The 21,501-nt window shown below is 53.1% G+C and overlaps 2 protein-coding genes across 3 annotated transcripts in view; both read left to right on the top strand.

Moving 5' to 3' along the window:
• SLC7A8 (solute carrier family 7 member 8) overlaps positions 1 to 6,830 on the top strand; it is a 51,061-nt gene extending 44,231 nt beyond the window's left edge. Inside the window, exons 9-12 of the mRNA XM_059707997.1 lie at positions 383 to 479; positions 2,129 to 2,278; positions 4,098 to 4,275; positions 4,756 to 6,830. Of these exons, the coding sequence (XP_059563980.1) occupies positions 383 to 479; positions 2,129 to 2,278; positions 4,098 to 4,275; positions 4,756 to 4,910 (580 nt within the window). The 3' untranslated portion in view covers positions 4,911 to 6,830. The remainder of the gene's footprint in view (positions 1 to 382; positions 480 to 2,128; positions 2,279 to 4,097; positions 4,276 to 4,755) is intronic.
• Positions 6,831 to 16,792: 9,962 nt separating this feature from the next.
• On the top strand, positions 16,793 to 20,003 carry CEBPE (CCAAT enhancer binding protein epsilon). 2 transcript variants are annotated; one of them, XM_059707984.1, is made up of 3 exons: positions 16,793 to 17,269; positions 17,890 to 18,880; positions 19,473 to 20,003. In XM_059707984.1, the coding sequence occupies exons 2-3, from the start codon at positions 18,371 to 18,373 to the stop codon at positions 19,806 to 19,808; spliced, it is 846 nt and encodes a 281-aa protein (XP_059563967.1). In that variant the 5' UTR covers positions 16,793 to 17,269; positions 17,890 to 18,370; the 3' UTR covers positions 19,809 to 20,003. The 2 variants fall into 2 exon arrangements, with proteins under 2 accessions (XP_059563967.1, XP_059563958.1); XM_059707975.1 differs by lacking the exon at positions 16,793 to 17,269 and having other exon boundaries at positions 17,781 to 18,880.
• The last annotated feature ends 1,498 nt before the right edge of the window (positions 20,004 to 21,501 follow it).

Raw genomic sequence — 21,501 nt, 5'->3', positions numbered from 1 at the left:
CCGCTGGATTAAGGCCTTCGGCAAAGGAGAGAAGCACTCCCACGACAGCACTCTAGCATTAAGAGAGACCCACAGAGTGACAGCACAATCATCAGTAACCCCAAGCCACTCAGGCCACACTCAGGGTCTCCACACACCCAGGGTCCATCCACTTACCTACGGCTGCTTCCGGTTTGCCTGCATCTGCATTTGGGATTGTGGGTCCTGTGACTAGGGGGCTGAGAGATGTGCATGGGAAGGCGGTTATCTGTTTGGAGGGGCGATGCTCCTGTGTGGGCAGAGGCGGGGGTGGGGGCATGGATGAGGGAGCCTGGTCTGGGGAGGGAGCTTCCTTTTGTCGTCTGAGGGCCATCCCAGGCTGATCTGCTTTTCTCTCTGCCAGGCTGTTCTTTGCTGGAGCCAGGGAGGGCCACCTTCCCAGCGTGCTGGCCATGATCCATGTGAAGCGCTGCACCCCCATCCCAGCCTTGCTCTTTACAGTAAGGGCCCCTCCTTCTGCCAGTCCTACACACACCCTTCCCCTTGAGCTTGCTCTGAGCTGGGAGTTCACACTCCCATACACACCCCTGTAACCCTTCCTCTGTTCCTGGGTTTCACTGGTCCTAGATAGTCTGGCAATGGCATGCATAGGCTTTACTAATATCAAGAGATATAGCAAGGAAAGAACCTGAGTTGTGAAAGACTTTAAGGCTCTCAGGCCAGGTCATTTCCATTCTCCCATCTTTTGGGGTAAGAATGAAGTGATTTCCTCAAGATTTTATAACCTCCCAAAGAAACGTCTTTTTTGGCTCTCCTCTGCACCTGTTGCCACTTTGTGTCTCTGCTCCCAGCCGATCACCACACACTCCTACCCCTCCCCATTGATCTTCATGCCCTAGGAGGCTCTGCTAGTCTCTTGGGAAATATCACTGAAACAAATTCAGTGTTAAGAGTACACCAATAAGGAAAATAAAGAAAGGAAGACTGGTACACTGAAAATGGAGGAAAGGAAACTTGGGATGGGGGCGGGGGGGGGGGAATGGGAGTAAAATGACCCCAGAGTAGAATCCTTTAGAGAGAGCAAAAAAGAAGGAACAAAGATTTATCCCCATGAGCCTTATAAGTTCTTGTTTTTCCTTCTGGATCCTGAATAAAACATTGGAAATTACTGTGGTCCACCAGAGAAGCTGTAAGACTAGGATAGTAGAGCTTCTGGGAGTCAAGGGCATTCGTTGTATAACATTGAGGGAATTTCGGAATGTTGGGCACAGAAAGGTCATCATGATTGGTTAGTTGTGAAAGGTGGCTGGAGAAAACTCAGTATTCCCAGCGGGCCACAGAGTTTTTTCAGTTTGAGCCACTGGTGCAGCACCATAACTACAAGGCAAGTACAGTAAGAATCTGGCTTATTTATTCATTAAAATCTTCTCAATTATTTTCACCTCAGATCTCACAGGAAAACTGAATCTTCTATTGGCCTTAACATATTAAGGGGCAGCTGAAGAACATTGTTCCGAGAGCCACTGAGATGATTTTGAAGTTGGAAAGTAGATTCTATCAAGAAAACTCCACAGGGATGTTATGAGGGTTAAACACGTTACTATTTGTAGAATGTGAAGAATGGAGCCTGGCACCTAATAAGTGCTGTAACTGTTTATCATGTTTAAAAAAGAAAGAAAAGGAAGGAAAAAATAAATTCGATGACTCAGACAGGAGAGGAGGATGATAAAGGCAAGATAAAGCCTTAATCTGCAGTCAACAATCTTCCCTAAAATGATAAAATGAAATTAATTAGAGCTATACCCAAGGAAGAAATATAAATCAGACTAGGGTGGACATGGAACCGGGTGCCATCCGTGTGGCCAATCCAGTTATTTTTGGCCAAATTCTATTCTGGCTGGTTAATGCCCATGCCAAACCAATGATTAAATATTTTGAATATCCCCCCTGCAGTCAAAAAGAACTTCCTGGCAATGAAGGTGTTAGCAATGACCTGGGTTTCTAGGGGAGGTTATACACTTTCTGTTTTGAGACCTCCTTTATGAAATGGCACCATCTGCCTGAAGCAAGGGCACAGTCCTGACCTATGAACAGCTCCAGTCTCCAAATACCCTTTCTATCACTGACATGCTTCTCCCACTCCCCACAGTGCATCTCCACCCTGCTGATGCTGGTCACCGGCGACATATACACACTCATCAACTATGTGGGTTTCATCAACTATCTGTTCTACGGGGTCACAGTTGCTGGACAGATAGTTCTTCGCTGGAAGAAGCCCGACATCCCCCGCCCCATCAAGGTGGGAAAACCTCCTGCTGAAGGCCCCCCCTCCCCCGCCCCTTCTGGTTCCAGCTGCAGCACAGATTTGTCAATCACCCTGTTCTCAGCTGCTGATCATAGATCATCTCTATGATGGTAACAGACCCTTTGGGAAGCAAAGCCATATGTGAATGGGACAGCCATTTCTTTCCTTTCTCTGCTGGGGATAGGACCAGAGCAAACTGTAGCTGAAAAGATGAGTTAGCTTAAATTCTGTTTTCATCGCATCATTCCTTTGTTTCCTATGGCTGTCTTAAACTCCACCTGATTGTTCAAGGCTCCTTTATCTCTCCAACATTTCCCTGGACCCCCTAGTCTGGCTAGTCTCCTCCTTGTCCCTCCAGATAGCTAGAGCCACCTGTGCAATGTTTCTATCCCAGAACAAGTTTCCTCCTCCCATCTGCCTATCCAAATTCTAACCATTTTCCACATAAGCTTCAAGCACCTCCTCTTCTTTGAAGCTTCCCAGTTCGCTCCAGCCATCCATGAGTGAGCCTTCCTTTTTAAACTACTATGGCTCTACACGTAGTAGGGTACCCACTGAGCCTATTCATACAAGAAATAACTTTGTGATGGAAATGACAAGATTGCTCAGAATGAAATATGCAATCGTGCTGTGGTATTCCTGCAAATTGGAAGAATAGAGTATAATCCTGAATTATTTGAACAATTCTATTTTGGAAACAGAGGGAGATTAGATGCTTCTAGAAGATTCTTCCAGTTGAGAATCAAGGGCTCTCCAAATCTCTGTTTCCACTACCACTTTCTACCACTCTTAGGAAGCCTGCTAGAGGAGGAGGTGGTAGAAGAAGCCCATCTCCCCACCACATGCCCTATCCCTGGGAGGAGAGGACATGGAGGAGAAAGGCAGTCGAATCTAGATCAGCGGTTCTCAACCTTGGCTGCACATTAGAATCACCTGGGAATCTTTTTAAAATCCTGATTTCTGGGCCTCATCCTCCAGAAATTCTGTTTCTTTGTTATGGGGTGGGGCCACAACATTAGTAACAAAGAAACAGAATTTCCGGAGGATGGGGCCCAGAAATCAGGATTTTAGAAAGATTCCCAGGTGATTCTAATGTGCAGCCAAGGTTGAGAACTGCTGATCTAGAGGCTTGATGAGGATGCCACTGGGGACTCCCACCTATGGTTAACAAGAAGGAATGAAGCTCAGAGAGCGGTGCTTCTTTCTGAATAAAGTCAAGGCCCCAGACTGCCTTACACTATGCTAGGTTTCCTGATTTCTTGGGTCTTGGAAGATTTTTCATACTGCTTGAGAGAAACAAATTGGGACTGAACCTGGAGAGGGATGGTTATTTGCCATGTGCCCAGATGAAGGCCCTGCCTAGATGTGGGCGAGGGGCAAGGAGACTGACTGACCCAGGCCGTTTCCTCCTTGCCCCTCATTCATTTCCCCACCTCTCCTCCACCTTAGGGTCTCAGCAAGCATATACCGTACCAATGTACCAGCAAGCTTCCCAGTCCCCTTGGGCTGCTCAGGCTGCCACAGGCACATGGCCTGGGTGGCAAGGCCTTGATTTATCCTACCCAGGAGGGAGGAGATAGGCAGTGAGGATTGTTCCTTCCTTAGATTCCCCCTCCTCTTCTTGTCCCACGGCCCAAGTTCACCAACATCTGCTGACACAGCATTGCCCTATCATCCCTCAGGGCGTGGGAGCCTCGTAGCTGAGTGAAGCCAGCCTTTGCACTCAGGTGCTCCCTGCGGGTGAAGAAGAGGGAGGTTGCCGTGATCCTGGCGCCATGGGACCCACACAGCTAACCACGCCTCTGCTCCACAGATCAGCCTGCTGTTCCCGATCATCTACTTGCTGTTCTGGGCCTTCCTGCTGGTCTTCAGCCTGTGGTCGGAGCCCGTAGTGTGTGGCATTGGCCTGGCCATCATGCTGACAGGAGTGCCTGTCTATTTCCTGGGTGTTTATTGGCAACACAAGCCCATCTGTGTCCATAACTGCATCAGTGAGTTGAAGGCCCTGGGTGGCAGGAGAGCCTCCTGGTCTGGGACAGAGTGGTCAGCAGTCTGGCAGGAGAACCCCACCAGAATCAGGAGGCCACGGCTGGGCCACAGAACTCTGGGGAAGGAGTTGTGGGCAGGAAAGGGCAGGTGCCTTCCCAGGTACCTCTGAGGAAAGAACGACTGCCATTTCCACACAGACTTTAGGCCTGCACGAATAGGCAACTTGATCGCTATCAAGAGCTGCCCTGGGCTAGGTGGAGACCAGTGGAGACCCTGGAATTGGTAGTCAGTGGGCAAGGGGATGGTGGAAAACTGGGATCTTGCCCAGAGATATAGGAGGTGGGTGAGGGTCATCCCCTGGAGGGAGAATTCTCTGAAGGCAGGCGTGGCTCTGCTAAGGCAACAGCCAGGACAGGAGAGCAGGGAAGAGCATGGTGGGACACTTGGCACTGACCTAGTTTTTGTGTTACCTCTTCCCACAGAGTTGATAACCCTGGTGAGCCAGAAGATGTGTGTGGTTGTGTACCCCAATGTCGGAGAGAGCTCAGAGACAGAGATGATAAATGAGAACACGGAGGAGCAGTGGCAGCCCATCAACCAACCCATTGCCTCCAAAGACAAGAACTCAGTGAAATAGCCCCAGCCTTGAGTACCCTCTCAGTTGCCTCTGCCCTCCTTCACCCCCTTTCTGCCCTCCTTCCTTGCCTGGGGCCCCCCAACACCTGCCCCCTCTGCTTCTGTCAAGCAGGGGCAGGACCTGGGGGTGAGTGGTAAGAAACTATAAACAAAGACACTGACATTTGTATCCAAAGAACCAGCCCTTCACCCCCAGGACCTGTGCCCCAGACCAGGGCTGCCCATGTGCAAGCTGTGAGAGGAGAGTGGAGCTGCAGGAGTGCCCTCCTGCCCTCCGGCCCACACCTGGTTGCCTCCTCAGGAGCCTGAGTTCAGTTCTGCCTTCTCTTTCCATCCCTGAGCCAACGGCCTCAGCTCTGAGAAAAGTGGCAGCAACAAGCAACAGTGAGTAGGTTGGGGAGGGACAGACTCGAGCAAATCTGTCACCATTAAAAGTCATCTGGAGAGACCTGTATTCCCTCCCTTCACTAGGGACCCAAGAAATCCTCTGCCCTCTTCCCCACTCCTCCCCGCAAGCCTCTACCCACCCCAGTGTGGGCTCCCTGTACAGAGTAAGATTCCTTAGGACACTACCCCCACTCCTACAACCCCCTACTTAACCTTCCCCCACACCCCCTCTGAGCTAAGGACCAATGAGGCAGGGGAACTATCCCTCCCATGACCCCAAGCCAGGCCTATAGAACAGATTGGGAAAGGCTCAGATTGCAGAAACCCAGCCCTGTCCCTGTCCCCTGCATCCTGCCCCCAACTGGGTGCCAAAGCTTCCTGAAGCCAGAAAGTTCTCTCCTAATGACAAAGCGGCTCAGCTCCTCCTCCCTCCCCACCCCCCTGAAGGAACAGTCACCTGTCACCCAGCAGCTATGCTCCCAGCACATACCACGCAGCCAGCACTGCCTGCGCCCCCATCGTGCCCTTTTCCTCCTCTCTGGACCTTGGCTCCTGAACCTAGGACTGGGTGTGAAGGTTCCCCAAGCCCTTCAGGCCTGAAACCTGAGCCAAATCTGCCTTAAGTCACCTCCCATCCAAGAACTGGACCTAAAAATACTCCCTTATTTCTAACCTTCAGGGCAGACCTGGTATGAAAAGTTTTCCCAGGAGAGAGGGTGCTTTCCCCGTCTCCCCAGAGGTGCCATCTGGGGCGAAAGTGTGTTCTGAAGGCCAGTTCCTCCCTCCTCCCCCAACTCAAACAACCCTTCCCTCTTTCGGGTCTCACCACTGTCCTGCCTTTGGATGGCCTCCAGGGCAGGGTGAGAAGGCAGTGGCCGAAGGCGCCCTCTGCGGAGGTCCTCAGGAAAGCCTGTGTCCATGGTATGAGGACTGACCGAGGCGGCCTTTCCCTGTGCTCCAAAGGAAGGAGGTAGTGTTTGCCCTAGTCCTTGAGCCTGCCCACCACACCTGTTGTGCTAAGAACTAGGACCCTTTATCCCAAAGCAGGAGTTCCCCCAATTCCTTAGCCCATCTGATTACACCGGAACACCCAGGGAGCCCCTCTGGCCCACTCCTGTCTCCCAGCTTCCTGCCCAGCCTGCCTGCCCCTGCCCTGGTGAGATGCCAGGTTTGGTCTGAGTTATGGTCCCTCTGACTGGACTCCAGGCAGACTGGGGCTGGCCCCTGGAGGGTCAGGGGACCATCCTCTTATTCCTTCTTCTCATTCCTCCAACCTCCTTCCCACCTTCAATTTATTGTTTTGTGTGTGTTTTTTTAGTGGATGCCTTACTTTTTGGATAAATATTTTTGAAGCTGGCATATCTATTTCTTTTGGATTTTTTAATGTAAGGTTGTTTGGGGGAGCAGGGAGTTAGTTATATCTGGGTAATAATTTGTCTTTGAGTTGGTTTAAGTTTTAGAGGGTTGGTTGGTTGGTTTTGTGGAGGGCTTGGGATTTTTCCTTTTGATGTAATAAAATTTTTAATGGAAATGAGGTTGGTGGTGTTGATAATTCAATGACCTTCTGAGACAGAGTCTCCAGGCATTTCCTATCTTCTTCAGGAGGTTGCCAGTTTCCTTCCAAGATGGCACTCCTGAAGGCCCTCGCTCTGTCCCAGGGACCCAATGTTAGTACTTTCAAATAGCCACCTCTCAGTTTGAACCAAAAACCTTCTCTCGTTTCTTCTGTGAAGTCACGAAGTGTTATTAAGCTCCTGCTCTGCACACTGTGCTGAGAACCTGCAGACTAGCAGGCTGGGAGGAACCTCATCATTACCCAAGGTGGCAATGTGGGCACCAAGCTGAGTGGAGGGAGGTGAAGGCAGAAGTGGTCCCCACAGCCTAGTCATCAAAGGCCTCTGGTGGCAGGACAGCCAGAGCCAAATGGAAAAGGGACAGCCTGACCCTGTGGGGAGACACAGAGGGCGACTTAGGAGAGCACCCAGCTGAGTCCAAGGGGCTTGATGGGAGAGGCTGGGGATGAAGTGGGGTCTGCTTAGCTGTACAGAGCGCCTGAAGGAGATTTCTAGGTGAAAGACTAGGAGGGCTGAAACTAAGCCTAGTTAGACTAGAACAAAGGAAGAAGTGCTTACGGAAGGGACAAGGACCTCCTGATGCTTTGGGTTAATTGCTAGAGGAAGTTGATGGGATTAGACCCTGTCCTTGTTTGGAGTCACTCCTTTGCGGGCAGCCCTCCCACTGCCTGTCCTGGGACGGCATTATTCCAGAGCCAGCACTGCTGACAGACATGGGCAGGAGGGGAAGTGGGGGTGGGAGGGTGTTAAGACATCACCTTCCACCACCTTGGCCACTGTGAGGACACAGACAGGCAAGATGCCTCCATTCCCTGTCCTGGCTGGTCCTAACACTCTGGCTTTATGGCTGATGTTCATCTAGACCAGTGGTTCTCAACCTTCTGGCCCTTTAAATACAGTTGCTCACGGTGTGACCCAACCATAAAATTATTTTCGTGGCTACTTCATAACTGTAATGTTGCTACTGTTATGAATCGTAATGTAAATATCTGATATACAGGATGGTCTTAGGCGACCCCTGTGAAAGGGTCGTTCGACCGCCAAAGGGATCGTGACCCACAGGTTGAGAACCACTGATCTAGACTGAGGTTGGAAGCTTGCCATTAACAGGGGCACAAACACTTGGCTCTGAGTCCCAGGTCAGCCACCAAACAGCTGTGTGTCCTTGGGCAAGTCAGTTAACATACTTAGCACTTTTAGGGGGTGGGGATAAAAGAGCATGGACTCTAATCTCACAGTGTTCCTCAATCTCCCAGCCCAAGGCTGTCCCGGAAGAGTGAGGGACAACTGGACAGAGGCCAGTCTTCTGCAAGAAGCCCTTCTCCAAGCTTCACAGCCCCCCTGTGAGACCCCTTCTACCCCACAACACACTTTGCCTTTCCCTGAGTGGCCCAAGGTCTCCTCCATGTTGCCCCATTCTGGCAAGTCTAGACCTCGCCAACCGCCTCTTGCTCCATGGAGACACTTGTCCCTGGGGCCCTCTGTCTCGCTGTAAGATGACACTTGCTGATCTGTTCAACCTGGTCAAATGAGTGAATGTGGGTCTCCTCCTGAGCAACATGCATTTATTTTTAACCTGGGCCTTTCACCTGTCTTAATCCTGTCAGTCACTTTAATGCTAGGAACTCAGATGCTCAGACCTTAGGGAACTTGGGGGACTTTTGGAGGTCACTGAAATCGTAGCTGCTTAAGCATTCACTTATTAATATAAATGAATATATATATATTAATATAGTCACAAACCAATTTTTGTGTGAGTATATTGTGTACAAGAATTTTGTTATAAAAAAAAAGAATTTTGTTATATGCTGTGGAATAGCCAACTTATTCCTGAATTTTTCAAATCAGCACAGACTTCACATATTTTGTTCTGTTTTTCTCATAAGAATATTCATACATGTCAATCCACCTGTTCTTATTTAATTCAAGCAACATGGTCGTTACAGCTGAAGAGGTCCAAAAGATGTATCTGACCCTCCCCTCAAAGAGCAGATAGTCTATGGGGAGGAGAAGGCAAGAACACACATGGCAGCCCTGGCCAGGTAGCCCAATTGGGTAGAGCATCATCCCAATACCCTAAGGTTGCAGGTTTGATTCCCAGGGTACATACAAGAATCAACCAATGACCTAACTGGTGTAGTTCAATTGGTTGAGTGGTGTGGCTCAGTTGGCTGAATGTCATCGACCAAAAGGTCGATGGTTCAATTCCTGGTCAGGGCACATGCCTGGCTTGTGGGCTCTATCCCCAGTGGGAGGCATGCAGGAAGCAGCTGATTGATCAAAGTTTCTCTCTCTCTCTCTCTCTCTCTCTCTCTCTCTCTCTCTCTCTCTCTAAAAATCAATAGAAACATATTTTAAAAAGAATCAACCAATGAATGCATAAATAAGTAGAACAACAAATTGATGTTTCTCCCTCCCTTCTCTAAAATCAATAAATTAAGTAATTAAAAACAAAGAAAGGCACACACATGGCACAGATGTGTGCCCTTCACGGCATCACTGACTGCCCACTCTGACTGGACTCCAGCTGCTACAGGCAGGGGCTGATCCTGCCAGGCCCCCAGAGCCCATGCAGTGCCTGGTACCTAAGTGTTCAAAAGCGCTTGTCAAATTGAAGGATCAGATGAGGCTGCAGACTGTATCCCTTTATCTGACACAGATAAACTGTAATGGGTGGTCAAAGGAAGGGCAGAAAGAGACCGAACACTACTTTCCTTGCGTTATCTTATTCAAAGTTTAATTAAACAACCTGATCAAGTAAGCACGACTACTGCCATTTTACAAGATTAAGTAACTTGTCCAAGGTCACGGAGCTGGTGACAAAGGCAGGATTTGAGTCCAGTTATCTCTGACACTTCCCCGCCGTGCTCAATTGCCTCCCTGTTCGAAAGACTTGGTAAAAGAGGCGGCCTTTGAACTGAGGCAGGTTAGAGTCAGTAAGATAATACACATGCATTGCTTCAGTTAATGCAAACAGGTAGCAACTGCAGGAGCTGGGAGAAAATGATCCTGCTGACCAGGGAGGGTTTCTTTCGGCTTCTGAACAATTATGCTGAACCCAGGTATACCCGAGCCCTGGATTGGCTCCGCCCTCCCCACCCTCCTTCCAGCCCAGCTCCCACTCCTCCCCTGCCCAAACATCCAGAACAGCTCTAGCCTGGCCAAACCCCTCGGTTACTGGGAAACACTGATGTCAGTGAGCCAGCAACGTCAGCCACCAGCCTGGAAGGTGAGAGACCTGAGATCACTTATCTTCCCACCAGAGCTGTGCGACTTTCTCATTTCCTGCCGGCTTTATTTGCACACCTCCCTGCTTCTTCCAGTGCCTGTTCGCTCACTGCTGATGCTCCCCCCGTCCCCCAGGGTGGCTGACTGAGCCAAAGAAGGCTCTCTGAGCCACACAGTTCCCCCATTTCCCTGTCCCTTCTTGCTGAGGATATCAAGAACTAACCCATTGCCCTTTCCCCCAAGATCAACGCAGCATGCTTGAATGACCTTGGGCAGCTCCGCTTGTTTTCCTCGTTTATAAGGCAACAATAAAAATATAATCTGTCTTGCTTACCTTCCTACTTAACTCACAAGGAAACTGTCAGCATGAAAAAGTGTATGTTTCAATGATTGAAAAAGCATAACACCAGAAAATGCCAGGTCTTCACTGCCATCACTAGTATTTTCAAAGTTGGGGGGGGATAGAATTTCTCCTCATTGAGACAGGCCCTATGAGCCTGTCCACTCTCCCAGTAACTGTACCATAAGTCTTCATCCCAGCTGTGCTCCCTCTTCCTCCTTCCCTACAGACCCCCGGCTGTCTCCCGGGGTCAGGACTGTGGGAGACTGCCCTCTGTCGGCCACCTGATTCCTGACCACAGCAGCCCCTCAAGTCCAGATTTTGGGCCAACATTGCCACCTAATGGTCCACAGAGGCACTGCCGCCAAACTGAATTGGCTCAGCTGTGGTACCTGTTTGCCGCAGGGTCTTGAGAAACCAGGAGAAGGCGGAACAAATCTCCCAATTTGGTTCCTGAGATCTGTCTCTGGGATGCACACAGATCTTCCCATGCCAGGTCAGGGCTTTTATTAATTTACTAGGGGCCCGGTGCACGAAATTTGTGCACTGGGTGTGGGGGGGGGGGGGGGAGTGTCCCTCAGCCCAGCCTGCCCCCTCTCACATACTGGGAGCCCTCAGGTGTTGACCCCCATCACCCTCCAATCGCAGGATCGGCCCCTTGCCCAGGCCTGACGCCTCTGGCCTAGGCATCTGGCCCGGGCAGCGGGGACCCACAGCTGCAGCGGCCCCGCAATTGTGGGCTTCGCTTTAGGCCCAGGCAAGGGACCCCTAGCTCCCGGGACTGCCAGCTTCGACCGTGCCCAGCTCCCATCGCTGGCTCCACCCCTACTTCCTGCTATCACTGGCCAGGGCGGAAAAGGCACCTGATTCTCCGATCATGGCTGGGGGGCAGGGCAAAGGCGGCCCCAGGGCCGCCTTTGCCCTGCCCCCCAGCTCTTAGCTCCCCCCTGGGTTTCTGATCACTGTCAGTGGCAGGGGGCTTCTTCCTGCTTTCCCTTTCCCCTCCCTGCATTGTGCCTACATATGCAAATGAACCGCCATCTTGTTGGCAGTTAACTGCCAATCTTAGTTGGCAGTTAATTTGCATATAGCCCTGATTAGCCAATGAAAAGGGTATCGTCGTACGCCAATTACCATTTTTCTCTTTTATTAGTGTAGATTTTTTAAAATATATTTTTATTGATTTCAGAGAGAAAGGGAGAGGGAGAGAGAGAGAGAGATAAAAACATCAATGATGAGAGGGAATCATTGATTGTCTGCCTCTTGCACACCCCCTACTGAGGATTGAGCATTCAACCCTAGCATGTACCCTTGACCAGAATCGAACCCGGGACCCTTCAGTCCACAGGCTGGCGCTCTATCCATTCAGCCAAACCAGCTAGGGCCAGGTCAGGGCTTTTGTTTATTTACTAGAGGCCCGGTGCACAAAAACTTGGGCACTCCTGGGTGGGGGGGTCCCTCAGCCCGGCCTGTGCCCTCTTGCAGTCTTGGACCCCTCGGGGGATGACCATCTGCTGGCTTAGGCCTGCTCCCCAGGGGATTAGGCCTAAGCTGGCAATCAGACATCCCTCTGGCACCCCGGCAGCCCTCAGGGGATGTCCACTTGCCAGCGGGGAGCAGACCTAAGCTGCAGTCGGACATCCTTAGCACTGCTGAGGAGGCAGGAGAGGCTCCCACCACCACCACTGTACTGGCAGCCATCAGCCTGACTTGTGGCTGAGCAGAGCTCCTCCATGTGGGAGCTAACTGACCACCAGAGGGCAGCTCCTGCATTGAGCGTCTGCCCCCTGGTGGTCAGTGTGTGTCATAGTGACCAGTCATTCCCAGTCTTTCTGCTGTTAGGGTCAGTTTGCATATTACCCTTTTACTATATAGGATAGAGGCCTAGCGCACAGGTGGGGGCCGGCTGGTTTGCCCTGAATGGTGTCCTAGATCAGGGTGGGGGGTCCCACTTGGGTGCCTGGCCAGCCTGGGTGAGGGGCTGATGGCTGTTTTCAGGCTGCCCACACCCCTTCAGGGTGGGCGTTCCCACTGGGGTGCCTGGTCAAGCCTGGATGAGGGGCTGATGGCTGTTTTCAGGCTGCCCACACCCCCTTCAGGGTGGGGGTCCCCACTGGGGTGCCTGGTCAGCCTGAATGAGGGCTGAGGGCTGTTTTCAGGCAGGCCAAGCCTGCAACTGAAGCTCCCAGTCTCTCTTTTCTTTTTTTTCTTTTTTATTCTGGGATTTATTTACCTTCTGTAATTGAAACTTTGTTGCAGCTCCAGCTCCGAGGCCAGCTGGCTGAAAGCAGGTACCTTGGGATTGTTTAGCTTCTATAATTGCAACATTGTTGCTTAGAGTGCAACTCAGAGCTGGGCTGAGGCAGGCGGGGAACCTTGGCTTCCTCCATCACTGGAGCAAGCAAACCTCATGTTCGCTTCAGCTGCCTGGTTGCCGGCCGCCATCTTGGTTGGCAGTTAATTTGCATATCCTGCTGATTAGCCAATGGGAAGCGTAGCAGAGGTATGGTTAATTACCACGTTTGTCTATTATCCTATCTAACTAGAGGCCCGGTGCACGAAATTCATGCACTGGGGGGTGGGGGTTCCCTCAGCCCAGCCTGCCCCTCTCACAGTCCAGGAGCCCTGAGTGGATGTCCTACTGATGGCCACAGTCTGGCAGCAGAGGCTTGGAGCAGGTGTCCCATGTGTGTGTGTGTGTGTGTGTGTGTGTGTCTGTCTGTCTGTCTGCTAGGGCCTGCCCCCAGCCGTGCCACATAGGCTCGAAGCAGTTGCAGTGTGTGTGTGTGTGTGTGTGTGTGTGTGTGTGTGTGTCCCCACTGGGGGTCTGCCTCCAGCCACATTGGAGGCTCAGAGAAGGCACTGTGTGTGTGTGTGTGTGTGTGTGTGCGTGTGTGTCTGCTGGGGGCCTGCCGCCAGCCACACCATGGAGGCTTGGAGCAGGAGCCCCTCTGTGTTGATCTCTCAGGCTCCTGGCCTCCACTGCATGTTGTACCCTTCCTTGAGCTATGGCCAGGATGGGGGTGCTGCTTGCAAGCCGGGCTTTCCTGCTCCCAGATTGCCATAGCAACTGGGGAGCAGGCCCAGCTGGGGGCTGCCCTCAGGCCAGGCTTGCTTTCCTGCTCCCGGATCACCATGACAACTGGGGAGCAGGCAAAGTTTGGGGCTGCCCGCAGGCCAGGCTTGCATTCCTGCTCCCGGATCCTCATGGCAACCGGGGAGAAGGTGCAGCTGGGGGCTGCCTGCAGGCCGGGCTTGCTTTCCTGCTCCTGGATCAGGCGCAGCTGGGGGCTGCCTACAGGCCACACTTTTCTACCTACCAATGGCCAGATCACCACAGCGACCCAGGGCCCAGCAGCACTTTCCTGCTCTCCAATAGTCATAGGGTCCCAGCTGGGGGCGGGGCTTATCAGTGCGGGGCTTAGGCGGCACAGGGGTCCCGGCTGGGGGCTCAGGTGGCACACAGGGGTCCCAGCTGGGGGCGGGGCTTATGCCCCGCTGCCCAGGGCTGCACATGGGGTCCGGATGGCAGCTCGTGCTGTCCTGCCCTGCCTGTAGTATAGGATAGAGGCCTGGTGCACGGGTGGGGGCCAGCTGGTTTGCCCTGAAAGTGTCCCGGATCAGGGTGGGGGTCCTGCTTGGGTGCCTGGACAGCCTGGATGATGGGCTGAGGCTGTTTGCAGCTGGTCACACCCCCTTCAGGGTGGGGGTCCCCACTGGGGTGCCTGGCCAGTCTGGGTGAGGGCCTGAGAGCCGTTTTCAGGCTGGAGGGCAACTTAAGCTCCCAGCCTCTCCTTTCTTTCTTTTTTTTATTCTGGGATTTATTTACCTTCTATAGCTGTCACTGGAGCTGAGAGCCGGCTCCAGCTCTGAGGGCTGAAAGCAAGTTTCTGGGTCTGTTTGGCTTCAATAATTGAAACTCTATTGCCATCACAGCAGCTCTAAGCTCTGAGGCCGAAGCTGGCTGAAAGCAGGTCTCTGGAGCTTATTTAGCTTCTATAATTGCAACATAGTTGCTTAGAGTACAGCTCAGAGGCTGGCAGTGGCAGGCGGGGAACGTTGGCTTCCTCCTTCACTGGAGCAAGCAAACCTCCTGTTCGCTTCAGCTGCGTGGCTGCTGGTCGCCATCTTGGTTGGCAGTTAATTTGCATATCCTGCTGATTAGCCCATGGGAAGGGAGTCAGGGTTATGGTCAATTTGCATGTTTCTCTTTTATTAGATAGGACTAGAGACCCAGTGCACAACAATTTGTGCACTCGGGGAGGGGGGGGTCCCTCAGGCCGGCCTGTGCCCTCTCGCAGTCTGGGACCCCTCGGGGGATGTCCGGCTTGTTTGTTCCCGCCTCCCTCAGCCGCCCAGCCAGGTTGTTTTGATCCCACCTCCGCCGCCCAGCTTGTTTTCGGTCGCCTGGCTTGCTATGCTCCCAGCCGACATATGCAAATTAACTGCCATCTTGGCTGGCAGTTAATTTGCATATCTCACTGATTAGCCAACGGTAATTAACCATAACTTCGCTACCCTTCACATTGGCTAATCAGTGAGATATGCAAATTAACTGCCAGCCAAGATGGCGGCCGGCAGCCACGCAGCTGAAACGAACATGAGGCTTGCTTGCTCCAGTGATGCGGCCCAGCTCTGAGCTCCGGATGCAACAATGTTGCAATTATAGAAGCTAAACAAGCTCCAGATACCTGCTTTCAGCCGCCAGCGGGCTCAGAGCTTAGAGCACCAGTGATGGCAACAGAGTTTCAATTATAGAATCTAAACAAACCCAAATACCTGCTTTCAGCCAGCCACGGCCTCAGAGCTGGAGCAAGCTCTCAGCTCCAGTGACAGCTATAGAAGGTAAATAAATCCCAGAATTAAAAAAAAAAAAAGAGCCTGGGAGCTTCAGTCGCCTGCCAGCCTGAAAACAACCCTCAGCCCCTCACCCAGACTGGCCAGGCACCCCAGTGGGGACCCCCACCCTGAAGGGGGTGTGACCAGCTGCAAAAAGCCATCAGCCCGTCATCCAGGCTGGCCAGGCACCCAAGCGGGACCCCCACCCTGATCCGGGACACCCTTCAGAGCAAACCAGCCGGCCCCCACCCGCGCACCAGGCCTCTATCCTATATAGTAAAATATGCAAACTGACCCTAACAGCAGAAAGACTGGGAATGACTGGTTACTATGACACACACTGACCACCAGGGGGCAGACGCTCAATGCAGGAGCTGCCCTCTGGTGGTCAGTGCGCTCTCACAGAGGGGAGCTCTGCTCAGCCACAAGCCAGGCTGACGGCTGCCAGTACAGCAGTGGTGGTGGGAACCTCTCCTGCCTCCTCAGCAGCACTAAGGATGTCTGACTGCAGCTTAGGTCTGCTCCCCACTGGCAAGTAGACATCCCCTGAGGGCTACCGGGCTGCCAGAGGGATGTCTGATTGCCATCCTGGCCCAATCCCCTGGGGAGCAGGCCTAAGCCAGCAAGTGGTCACCCCTGAGGGGTCCCAGACTGCGAAAGGGCACAGACCGGGCTGAGGGACCCTCCTACCCCCGAGTGCACAAATTTTTGTGCACCGGGCCTCTAGTTAGATAGGATTTTCTTGTATTTTATTGATTTCAGAGAGAAAGGGAGAGGGAGAGAGAGATAAAAACATCAATGTTGAGAGGGAATCATTGATTGGCTGCCTCCTGCACACCCCCTACTGGTGATTGAGCCTGCAACCCTAGCATGTGCCCTTGACCAGAATCAAACCCAGGACCCTTCAGTCCACAGGCCGGCGCTGTATCCATTGAGCCAAACCGGCTAGGGCCAGGTCAGGGCTTTTATTTTTTTTTCTTATATTTTATTGATTTTAGAGAGGAAGGGAGAGGGAGAGAGATAGAAATATCAATGATGAGAGAGAATCATTGATTAGCTGCCTCCTGCACACCCCCTACTGGGGATCAAGCCTGCAACCCAGGCATGTGCACTTGGCCGGAATTGAACCTGAGACCCTTCCCTTCAGTCCACAGACCAACGCTCTATCCATTGAGCCAAACCAGCTAGGGCAGGGTTTTTATTTATTTATTTAATATATAAATATATTTTTAAAATATATTTTATTGATGTTTTACAAAGAGGAAGGGAGAGGGATAAAGAGTTAGAAACATCGATCAGCTGCTTCCTGCAGACCCTCCACTGGGGATGCACCCGCAACCAAGGTACATGGCCTTGACCAGGATTGAACCTGGGACCCTTCAGTCCGCAGGCTGACACTCTATCCACTGAGCCAAACCGGTTAGGGCCAGGTCATGGCTTTTAGAGAAAGCACCTCAAACCCTGCATGGGGTATTGTGGTGTTGGGAGGGAGGAAGAGGACACTAACTGGAGGGGTAACTTGTCTGACCTTTAGGCGGCTCTATTTGCATACTTCATTTTAGTGTTTAATGACACGCCTATCGCTTCTGCATTTTCCCCACTGTGGCCTGGCCCTTGGTGTGCCTGACCTAGACTAGTAAAACCTTCTAGCTCCCCACAAAGCACTCCCAGCATTTGCTGGTGATAAAAGAGCCAGTAACACACTTCTGTGTGTCCTTCCTTTTCACTGAGCTATATAGTCCCTTTTATAGATATAATTCGACAGGTGAAAAAAGGGACACAGCTGGTGCCTCTGCCAGAAAGGAGTGGGGAGTTCCCAGAGAAAAAGAAAAGGGAAGGAAGAAGGGACCTCCCATGAGACCAAAAGTACAGAGAGCAAGCCCTGAGCTTCTCCTGAAGACCCTGAAACAGAGCCCCAGGAAGAGGTGATGACAAAAGACACGGCTTCTCAAGCCTCACAAGAGGAAGTGGACCCAAGAGACATGCATCGAGGTCAGAAAATGGCATTGCAGAAGGAAAGACAGCAAACCGAGCTGTAGAGAGTGCCCGAGCCCTGCAGCCAGGGCACAGGGAACGGGGCAGAGCCCCAGGACCAGAGCAGGGCAGAGCTCCAGCCTGAGGCTCTGGCAGCACAGGCAGCAGGAAAAGAGGCTCTGGAGCCACCAGAAGAGCGTGACAGTCCATCCTTAGGGCAGCAACTTGCCTGTGCCTGAGGCACAGGGTCCAAGACCTGATCAGGAGCCTCAGCCAAGCCGGGCCACTCAGGGCCAGTGCCAGGCTGCTAAAGCTAGCCACAGCTGGAAACATATGAGGGTTTGGGCTATTGCACAGACCTTGTGCAAAAACCTAGCAAATGAGCGGGCTCTGTGACTCGGTCCCAGAACCTATCACTGTTTCCTAAACCCCTCAAACGCCCCCTGGCCTGCACCAGGAGAATGCCCTGGGAGGTGGGGCTACAAAAGGAACTGACTGCCCCTGGGAGTGGGTGGAGCCCAGCCTTTTGGGGGACTGAGCGAGAGGTGTGTTGAGGGAGGAGCTCAGCCAAAGCTGGGGGTCGGCACTGGAAGAGGGTGTTCTCTGTTCATTCTGACTTGGCACCTCATTCTGCACAGAACTTTTTGGAAGTTGGAGGGAAGAGGACACTCAGAGGGAGGTGTTGCCCTCAGCAAGGACGCTGGCATGCCCTGGACTCAACGGGAACAGGGGAGGTGTTCCCAGAAGCACCAGCTCCTGGACAGCTCAGAACTCTGACTTGGATCCTGACCAAAGAGTGCCCAACCGCTAAATAGGCTGAGGGCCCATTTCTCTAAGGCCCGCATCCCTCCCTCGGGGTGCGCCCTGCCCCTCCCTGAGTCACCCCAGGGAGAGAGGGGGGAAAAAAGGGAAGAGAAAAGCTGCATTGACTACAGCGGAAGGAAAAGGAAACAGAGGAGGGAGGAGAGAGGCCAGGCAGGAGTGGGTGACAGAGAAGCCCGAGAGGGCAGATCTAGGGCAAATCTAGGGCAGGGGGAGGTCGAGGAAGGGCAGACCGAGCATCCCAAGGTGCCCCAAGAGCAGGACCCGGGGGCGGGGAACCCAGGGGGCGGACCGGCCATGTCCCACGGGACCTACTACGAGTGTGAGCCCCGGGCTGGCCAGCAGCCACTCGAATTCTCAGGGGCCCGAGCGGGGCCTGGGGAGCTGGGGGACATGTGTGAGCATGAGGCCTCCATCGACCTCTCTGCCTACATCGAGTCTGGGGAGGAGCAGCTTCTCTCGGACCTCTTCGCTGTGAAGCCATCACCGGAGGCCCGAGGCCTCAAGGGCCCCGGAACCCCTTCTTTCCCCCACTACCTGCCACCTGACCCTCGGCCCTTCGCCTACCCCCCACATACCTTCGGCCCCGACAGGAAGGCGCTGGGACCCGGCATCTACAGCAGCCCGGGGAGCTACGACCCCAGGGCTGTGGCTGTGAAGGAGGAGCCTCGGGGCCCCGAGGGCAGCCGCGGGGCCGGCCGCAGCGGCTACAATCCTCTGCAGTACCAAGTGGCACACTGTGGGCAGACGGCCATGCACCTGCCCCCGGCTCTAGCAGCGCCCAGCCAGCCCCTGCGTGTCCTCAAGGTAAGAGCAGGTCAGTTCTCCTCCGTGCCTTCCAGGGGCTGGAGAGAGGTCGCCGTGGATGGGGGAAACTCTGAGCTTCCTGCTTATTCTTAGCGAGTCTGTGTTTGGTGTTGCTTTGTGAAATTGGCTCACCCCAAAGCTCTCTGCACCCACCACCCAACCACGACCCCGCTTCCTTCTCTGTGGATCCACTCCCACCTTGAAGCCCGTGTGCTGCAGTCCCTGTGGCCAGCTGGCCTGCCTGACCTCAGGCCCCCCAGCTTCTCTGCCGCCCACCTCTTGTGTCTCTGCCGCCTGCTTCTAGAAGAGGAAATGCCGGCTGATCACAGAACTGGAGACTCAATATAGACTGAAGGAAAGTGTCCTCAGAGAGTGTGGAGCATGGAAAGGAATTTTAGTCAGAGCAGGGACCCTGTGCACCCGGCAGGCAAAGGCTGCTCTGACTGGGACCCAGGAGCTGGCTCTGGAATCCCTTGTCTCTCTGAGGCCCAAGGGTGCTCTGGCTGCCGGCATTCCTGCTCTGCCTCCACTCTGCTTCACTCTGCTTCCTGGCCAGCCCTCACCTCTTGTCCCTCTGTGCCTTCCCCTCCAGGCCCCTATGGCTGCTGCCGCGGCCCCCTGCAGCCCCCTCCTAAAGGCTCCCTCTCCAGCTGGCCCCTCGCACAAGGGCAAGAAGGCGGTCAACAAAGACAGCCTGGAGTACCGGCTGCGGCGGGAGCGGAACAACATTGCCGTGCGCAAGAGTCGGGACAAGGCCAAGAGGCGCATCCTGGAGACGCAGCAGAAGGTACTGGAGTACATGGCGGAGAACGAGCGCCTCCGCAGCCGCGTGGAGCAGCTGACCCAGGAGCTGGACACCCTTCGGAACCTCTTCCGCCAGATCCCCGAGGCCGCCAACCTCATCAAGGGTGTGGGGGGTTGCAGCTGAGTCCAGCCGGCAGACTGTGGGCACCTTACCCCCCGGCCTGCCCCTGGGGACCCCTGCTCTGCTGGGGTTCTAGAGCCCCTCACAGGCCAAGCCTAAGACATACATCCTGGACAAATGGCAGCAGGTGGCAAGGGAGGAGGGCGGGCCTCAGCATTATGATTCTGAAGCTGAATAAAATTGCACTATGACTTGGTACTGGGGCTGTACACCGGGCCTGGGCCTGTGTGAGTGTGTGTTTGTGTGTGTGTGCCTTGGCCATGCAGAGGAAAGACAGCAAGTGCAGCTGTAGCAAGCGCCTGGGAATGCATGTGGCTAGTTCTGCATGCCTCTTGCTTCCGTGCCCAAGGGAATATTTGGGAATATTTCCAAACATTCAGCAGATACGCTGCCCACAGCTCTCCCCCAAAACACCACCTGGACAGTCAGTGTGTCTGTCACTCTGTCTTCTCTCCTCCCCCCTCCCACCGCCCCCACTTTGTCCTCTGGACACTGAAGGCACCCTCCTGCCACCCCACAGGACCTAAAGTGGCCTCTGATTACTGTCCTAACAGAGCTCTGTGGCTTGGAGGAAGACCTAGCACCACCCAGATCCTGCTGACCCAAGCCCTGCTCTCTGTCCCCTTGAGGTATCACCTGGGAGCTCCCCATACTTGCGGACCCTTAGCTCTTGATCCAGGACTCAATCCCTTCTCTCCAGATCCACAGCTTCAGTCTACCACGTGCGGGCGTGCACGTACAGTGCGATTGAAACTTCGTGGCCCATGCGCAGAAGTCGGTATTTTGTGGAAGAGCCACACTCTAGGAGCCAAAGAGCCACATGTGGCTCGCGAGCTGCAGTTTGCCGACCACTGGTCTACCCAATTGACACATCCCCATGGCTCCCTCCCACCCGCTCCCATCTTTGTCCCTCATCCCCATGGGCCCTAAAGCATGAGCATCTGAGTGCTTAGGGGATGAATCCATTGGGAAAAGTCCTGAGGCCTGTTTGTATATGAGAAAATGGATCATGAGGAGGACAACAGTGAAACCCCATGTTCAAAGTATTTTCTTTTTCACAGAACTCTCATGTAAGACGCACAGTAGTCCAGTGCTTGAGGGCCTCCATTTGAATTTCCCTCTGCTGCTTACTAGCTGTGTGACCTGGAGCCAGCTACTTCTCTCTGTGCTGCAGTTTCCTTATCTGCAAAATGGGAGTAGGCCTAGCCCCCACCTCATAGTGCTGTTATGTTCATAGATAAACAGGGCCTGGACCAGGGTCAGTGTGAATAGTTATTAGTCCATTTTGCTAGAACTGACAGGACCTCAGAGATCTCATGTAAACTTCACATTTTTTCAGGTAAGAAAACTGAGGCCTCAGAGAGGGGAAGGGACTTAGAATCACACGATTGGTTAGAGACAGAACCAAAATTAGCTCCATAAAATTATACATCAAAAGAGGAGCTAGAAAAGACCTCAAGAGATCATCCAGTGGTCTTGGCCCTCAGAGAAGCAAGATAATGTGAGCCACATTTTATAGATAACGTGGTTGAGGGCATAAGAGACATTGTCCTAAAGCTCACTCAGTCCCTTTGCTGTCTCAGCACAGGCACCTGTCTCTCTACTCTGAGCTCACACCTCCCCTCAGAGGTATGCAGCACATGGCAGGGCAACTAAATTCATTCATAAGTGATCAGGAGTGCCTGACAGACACAGG

The sequence above is a fragment of the Myotis daubentonii genome, chromosome 1 (assembly GCF_963259705.1).
Source record: "Myotis daubentonii chromosome 1, mMyoDau2.1, whole genome shotgun sequence".
NCBI lineage: Eukaryota > Metazoa > Chordata > Mammalia > Chiroptera > Vespertilionidae > Myotis > Myotis daubentonii.
The sequence above is the reverse complement of the archived record's forward strand: the minus strand, read 5'-3'. Positions and strand labels throughout refer to the sequence as shown.

Coding starts and splice junctions, on each gene's coding strand:
- CEBPE (XM_059707984.1), top strand. CDS start 18,371: ATGTCCCACGGGACCTACTACGAGTGTGAGCCCCGGGCTGGCCAGCAG. Junction 18,881..19,472: donor AGCCCCTGCGTGTCCTCAAG/GTAAGAGCAGGT, acceptor CTTCCCCTCCAG/GCCCCTATGGCTGCTGCCGC.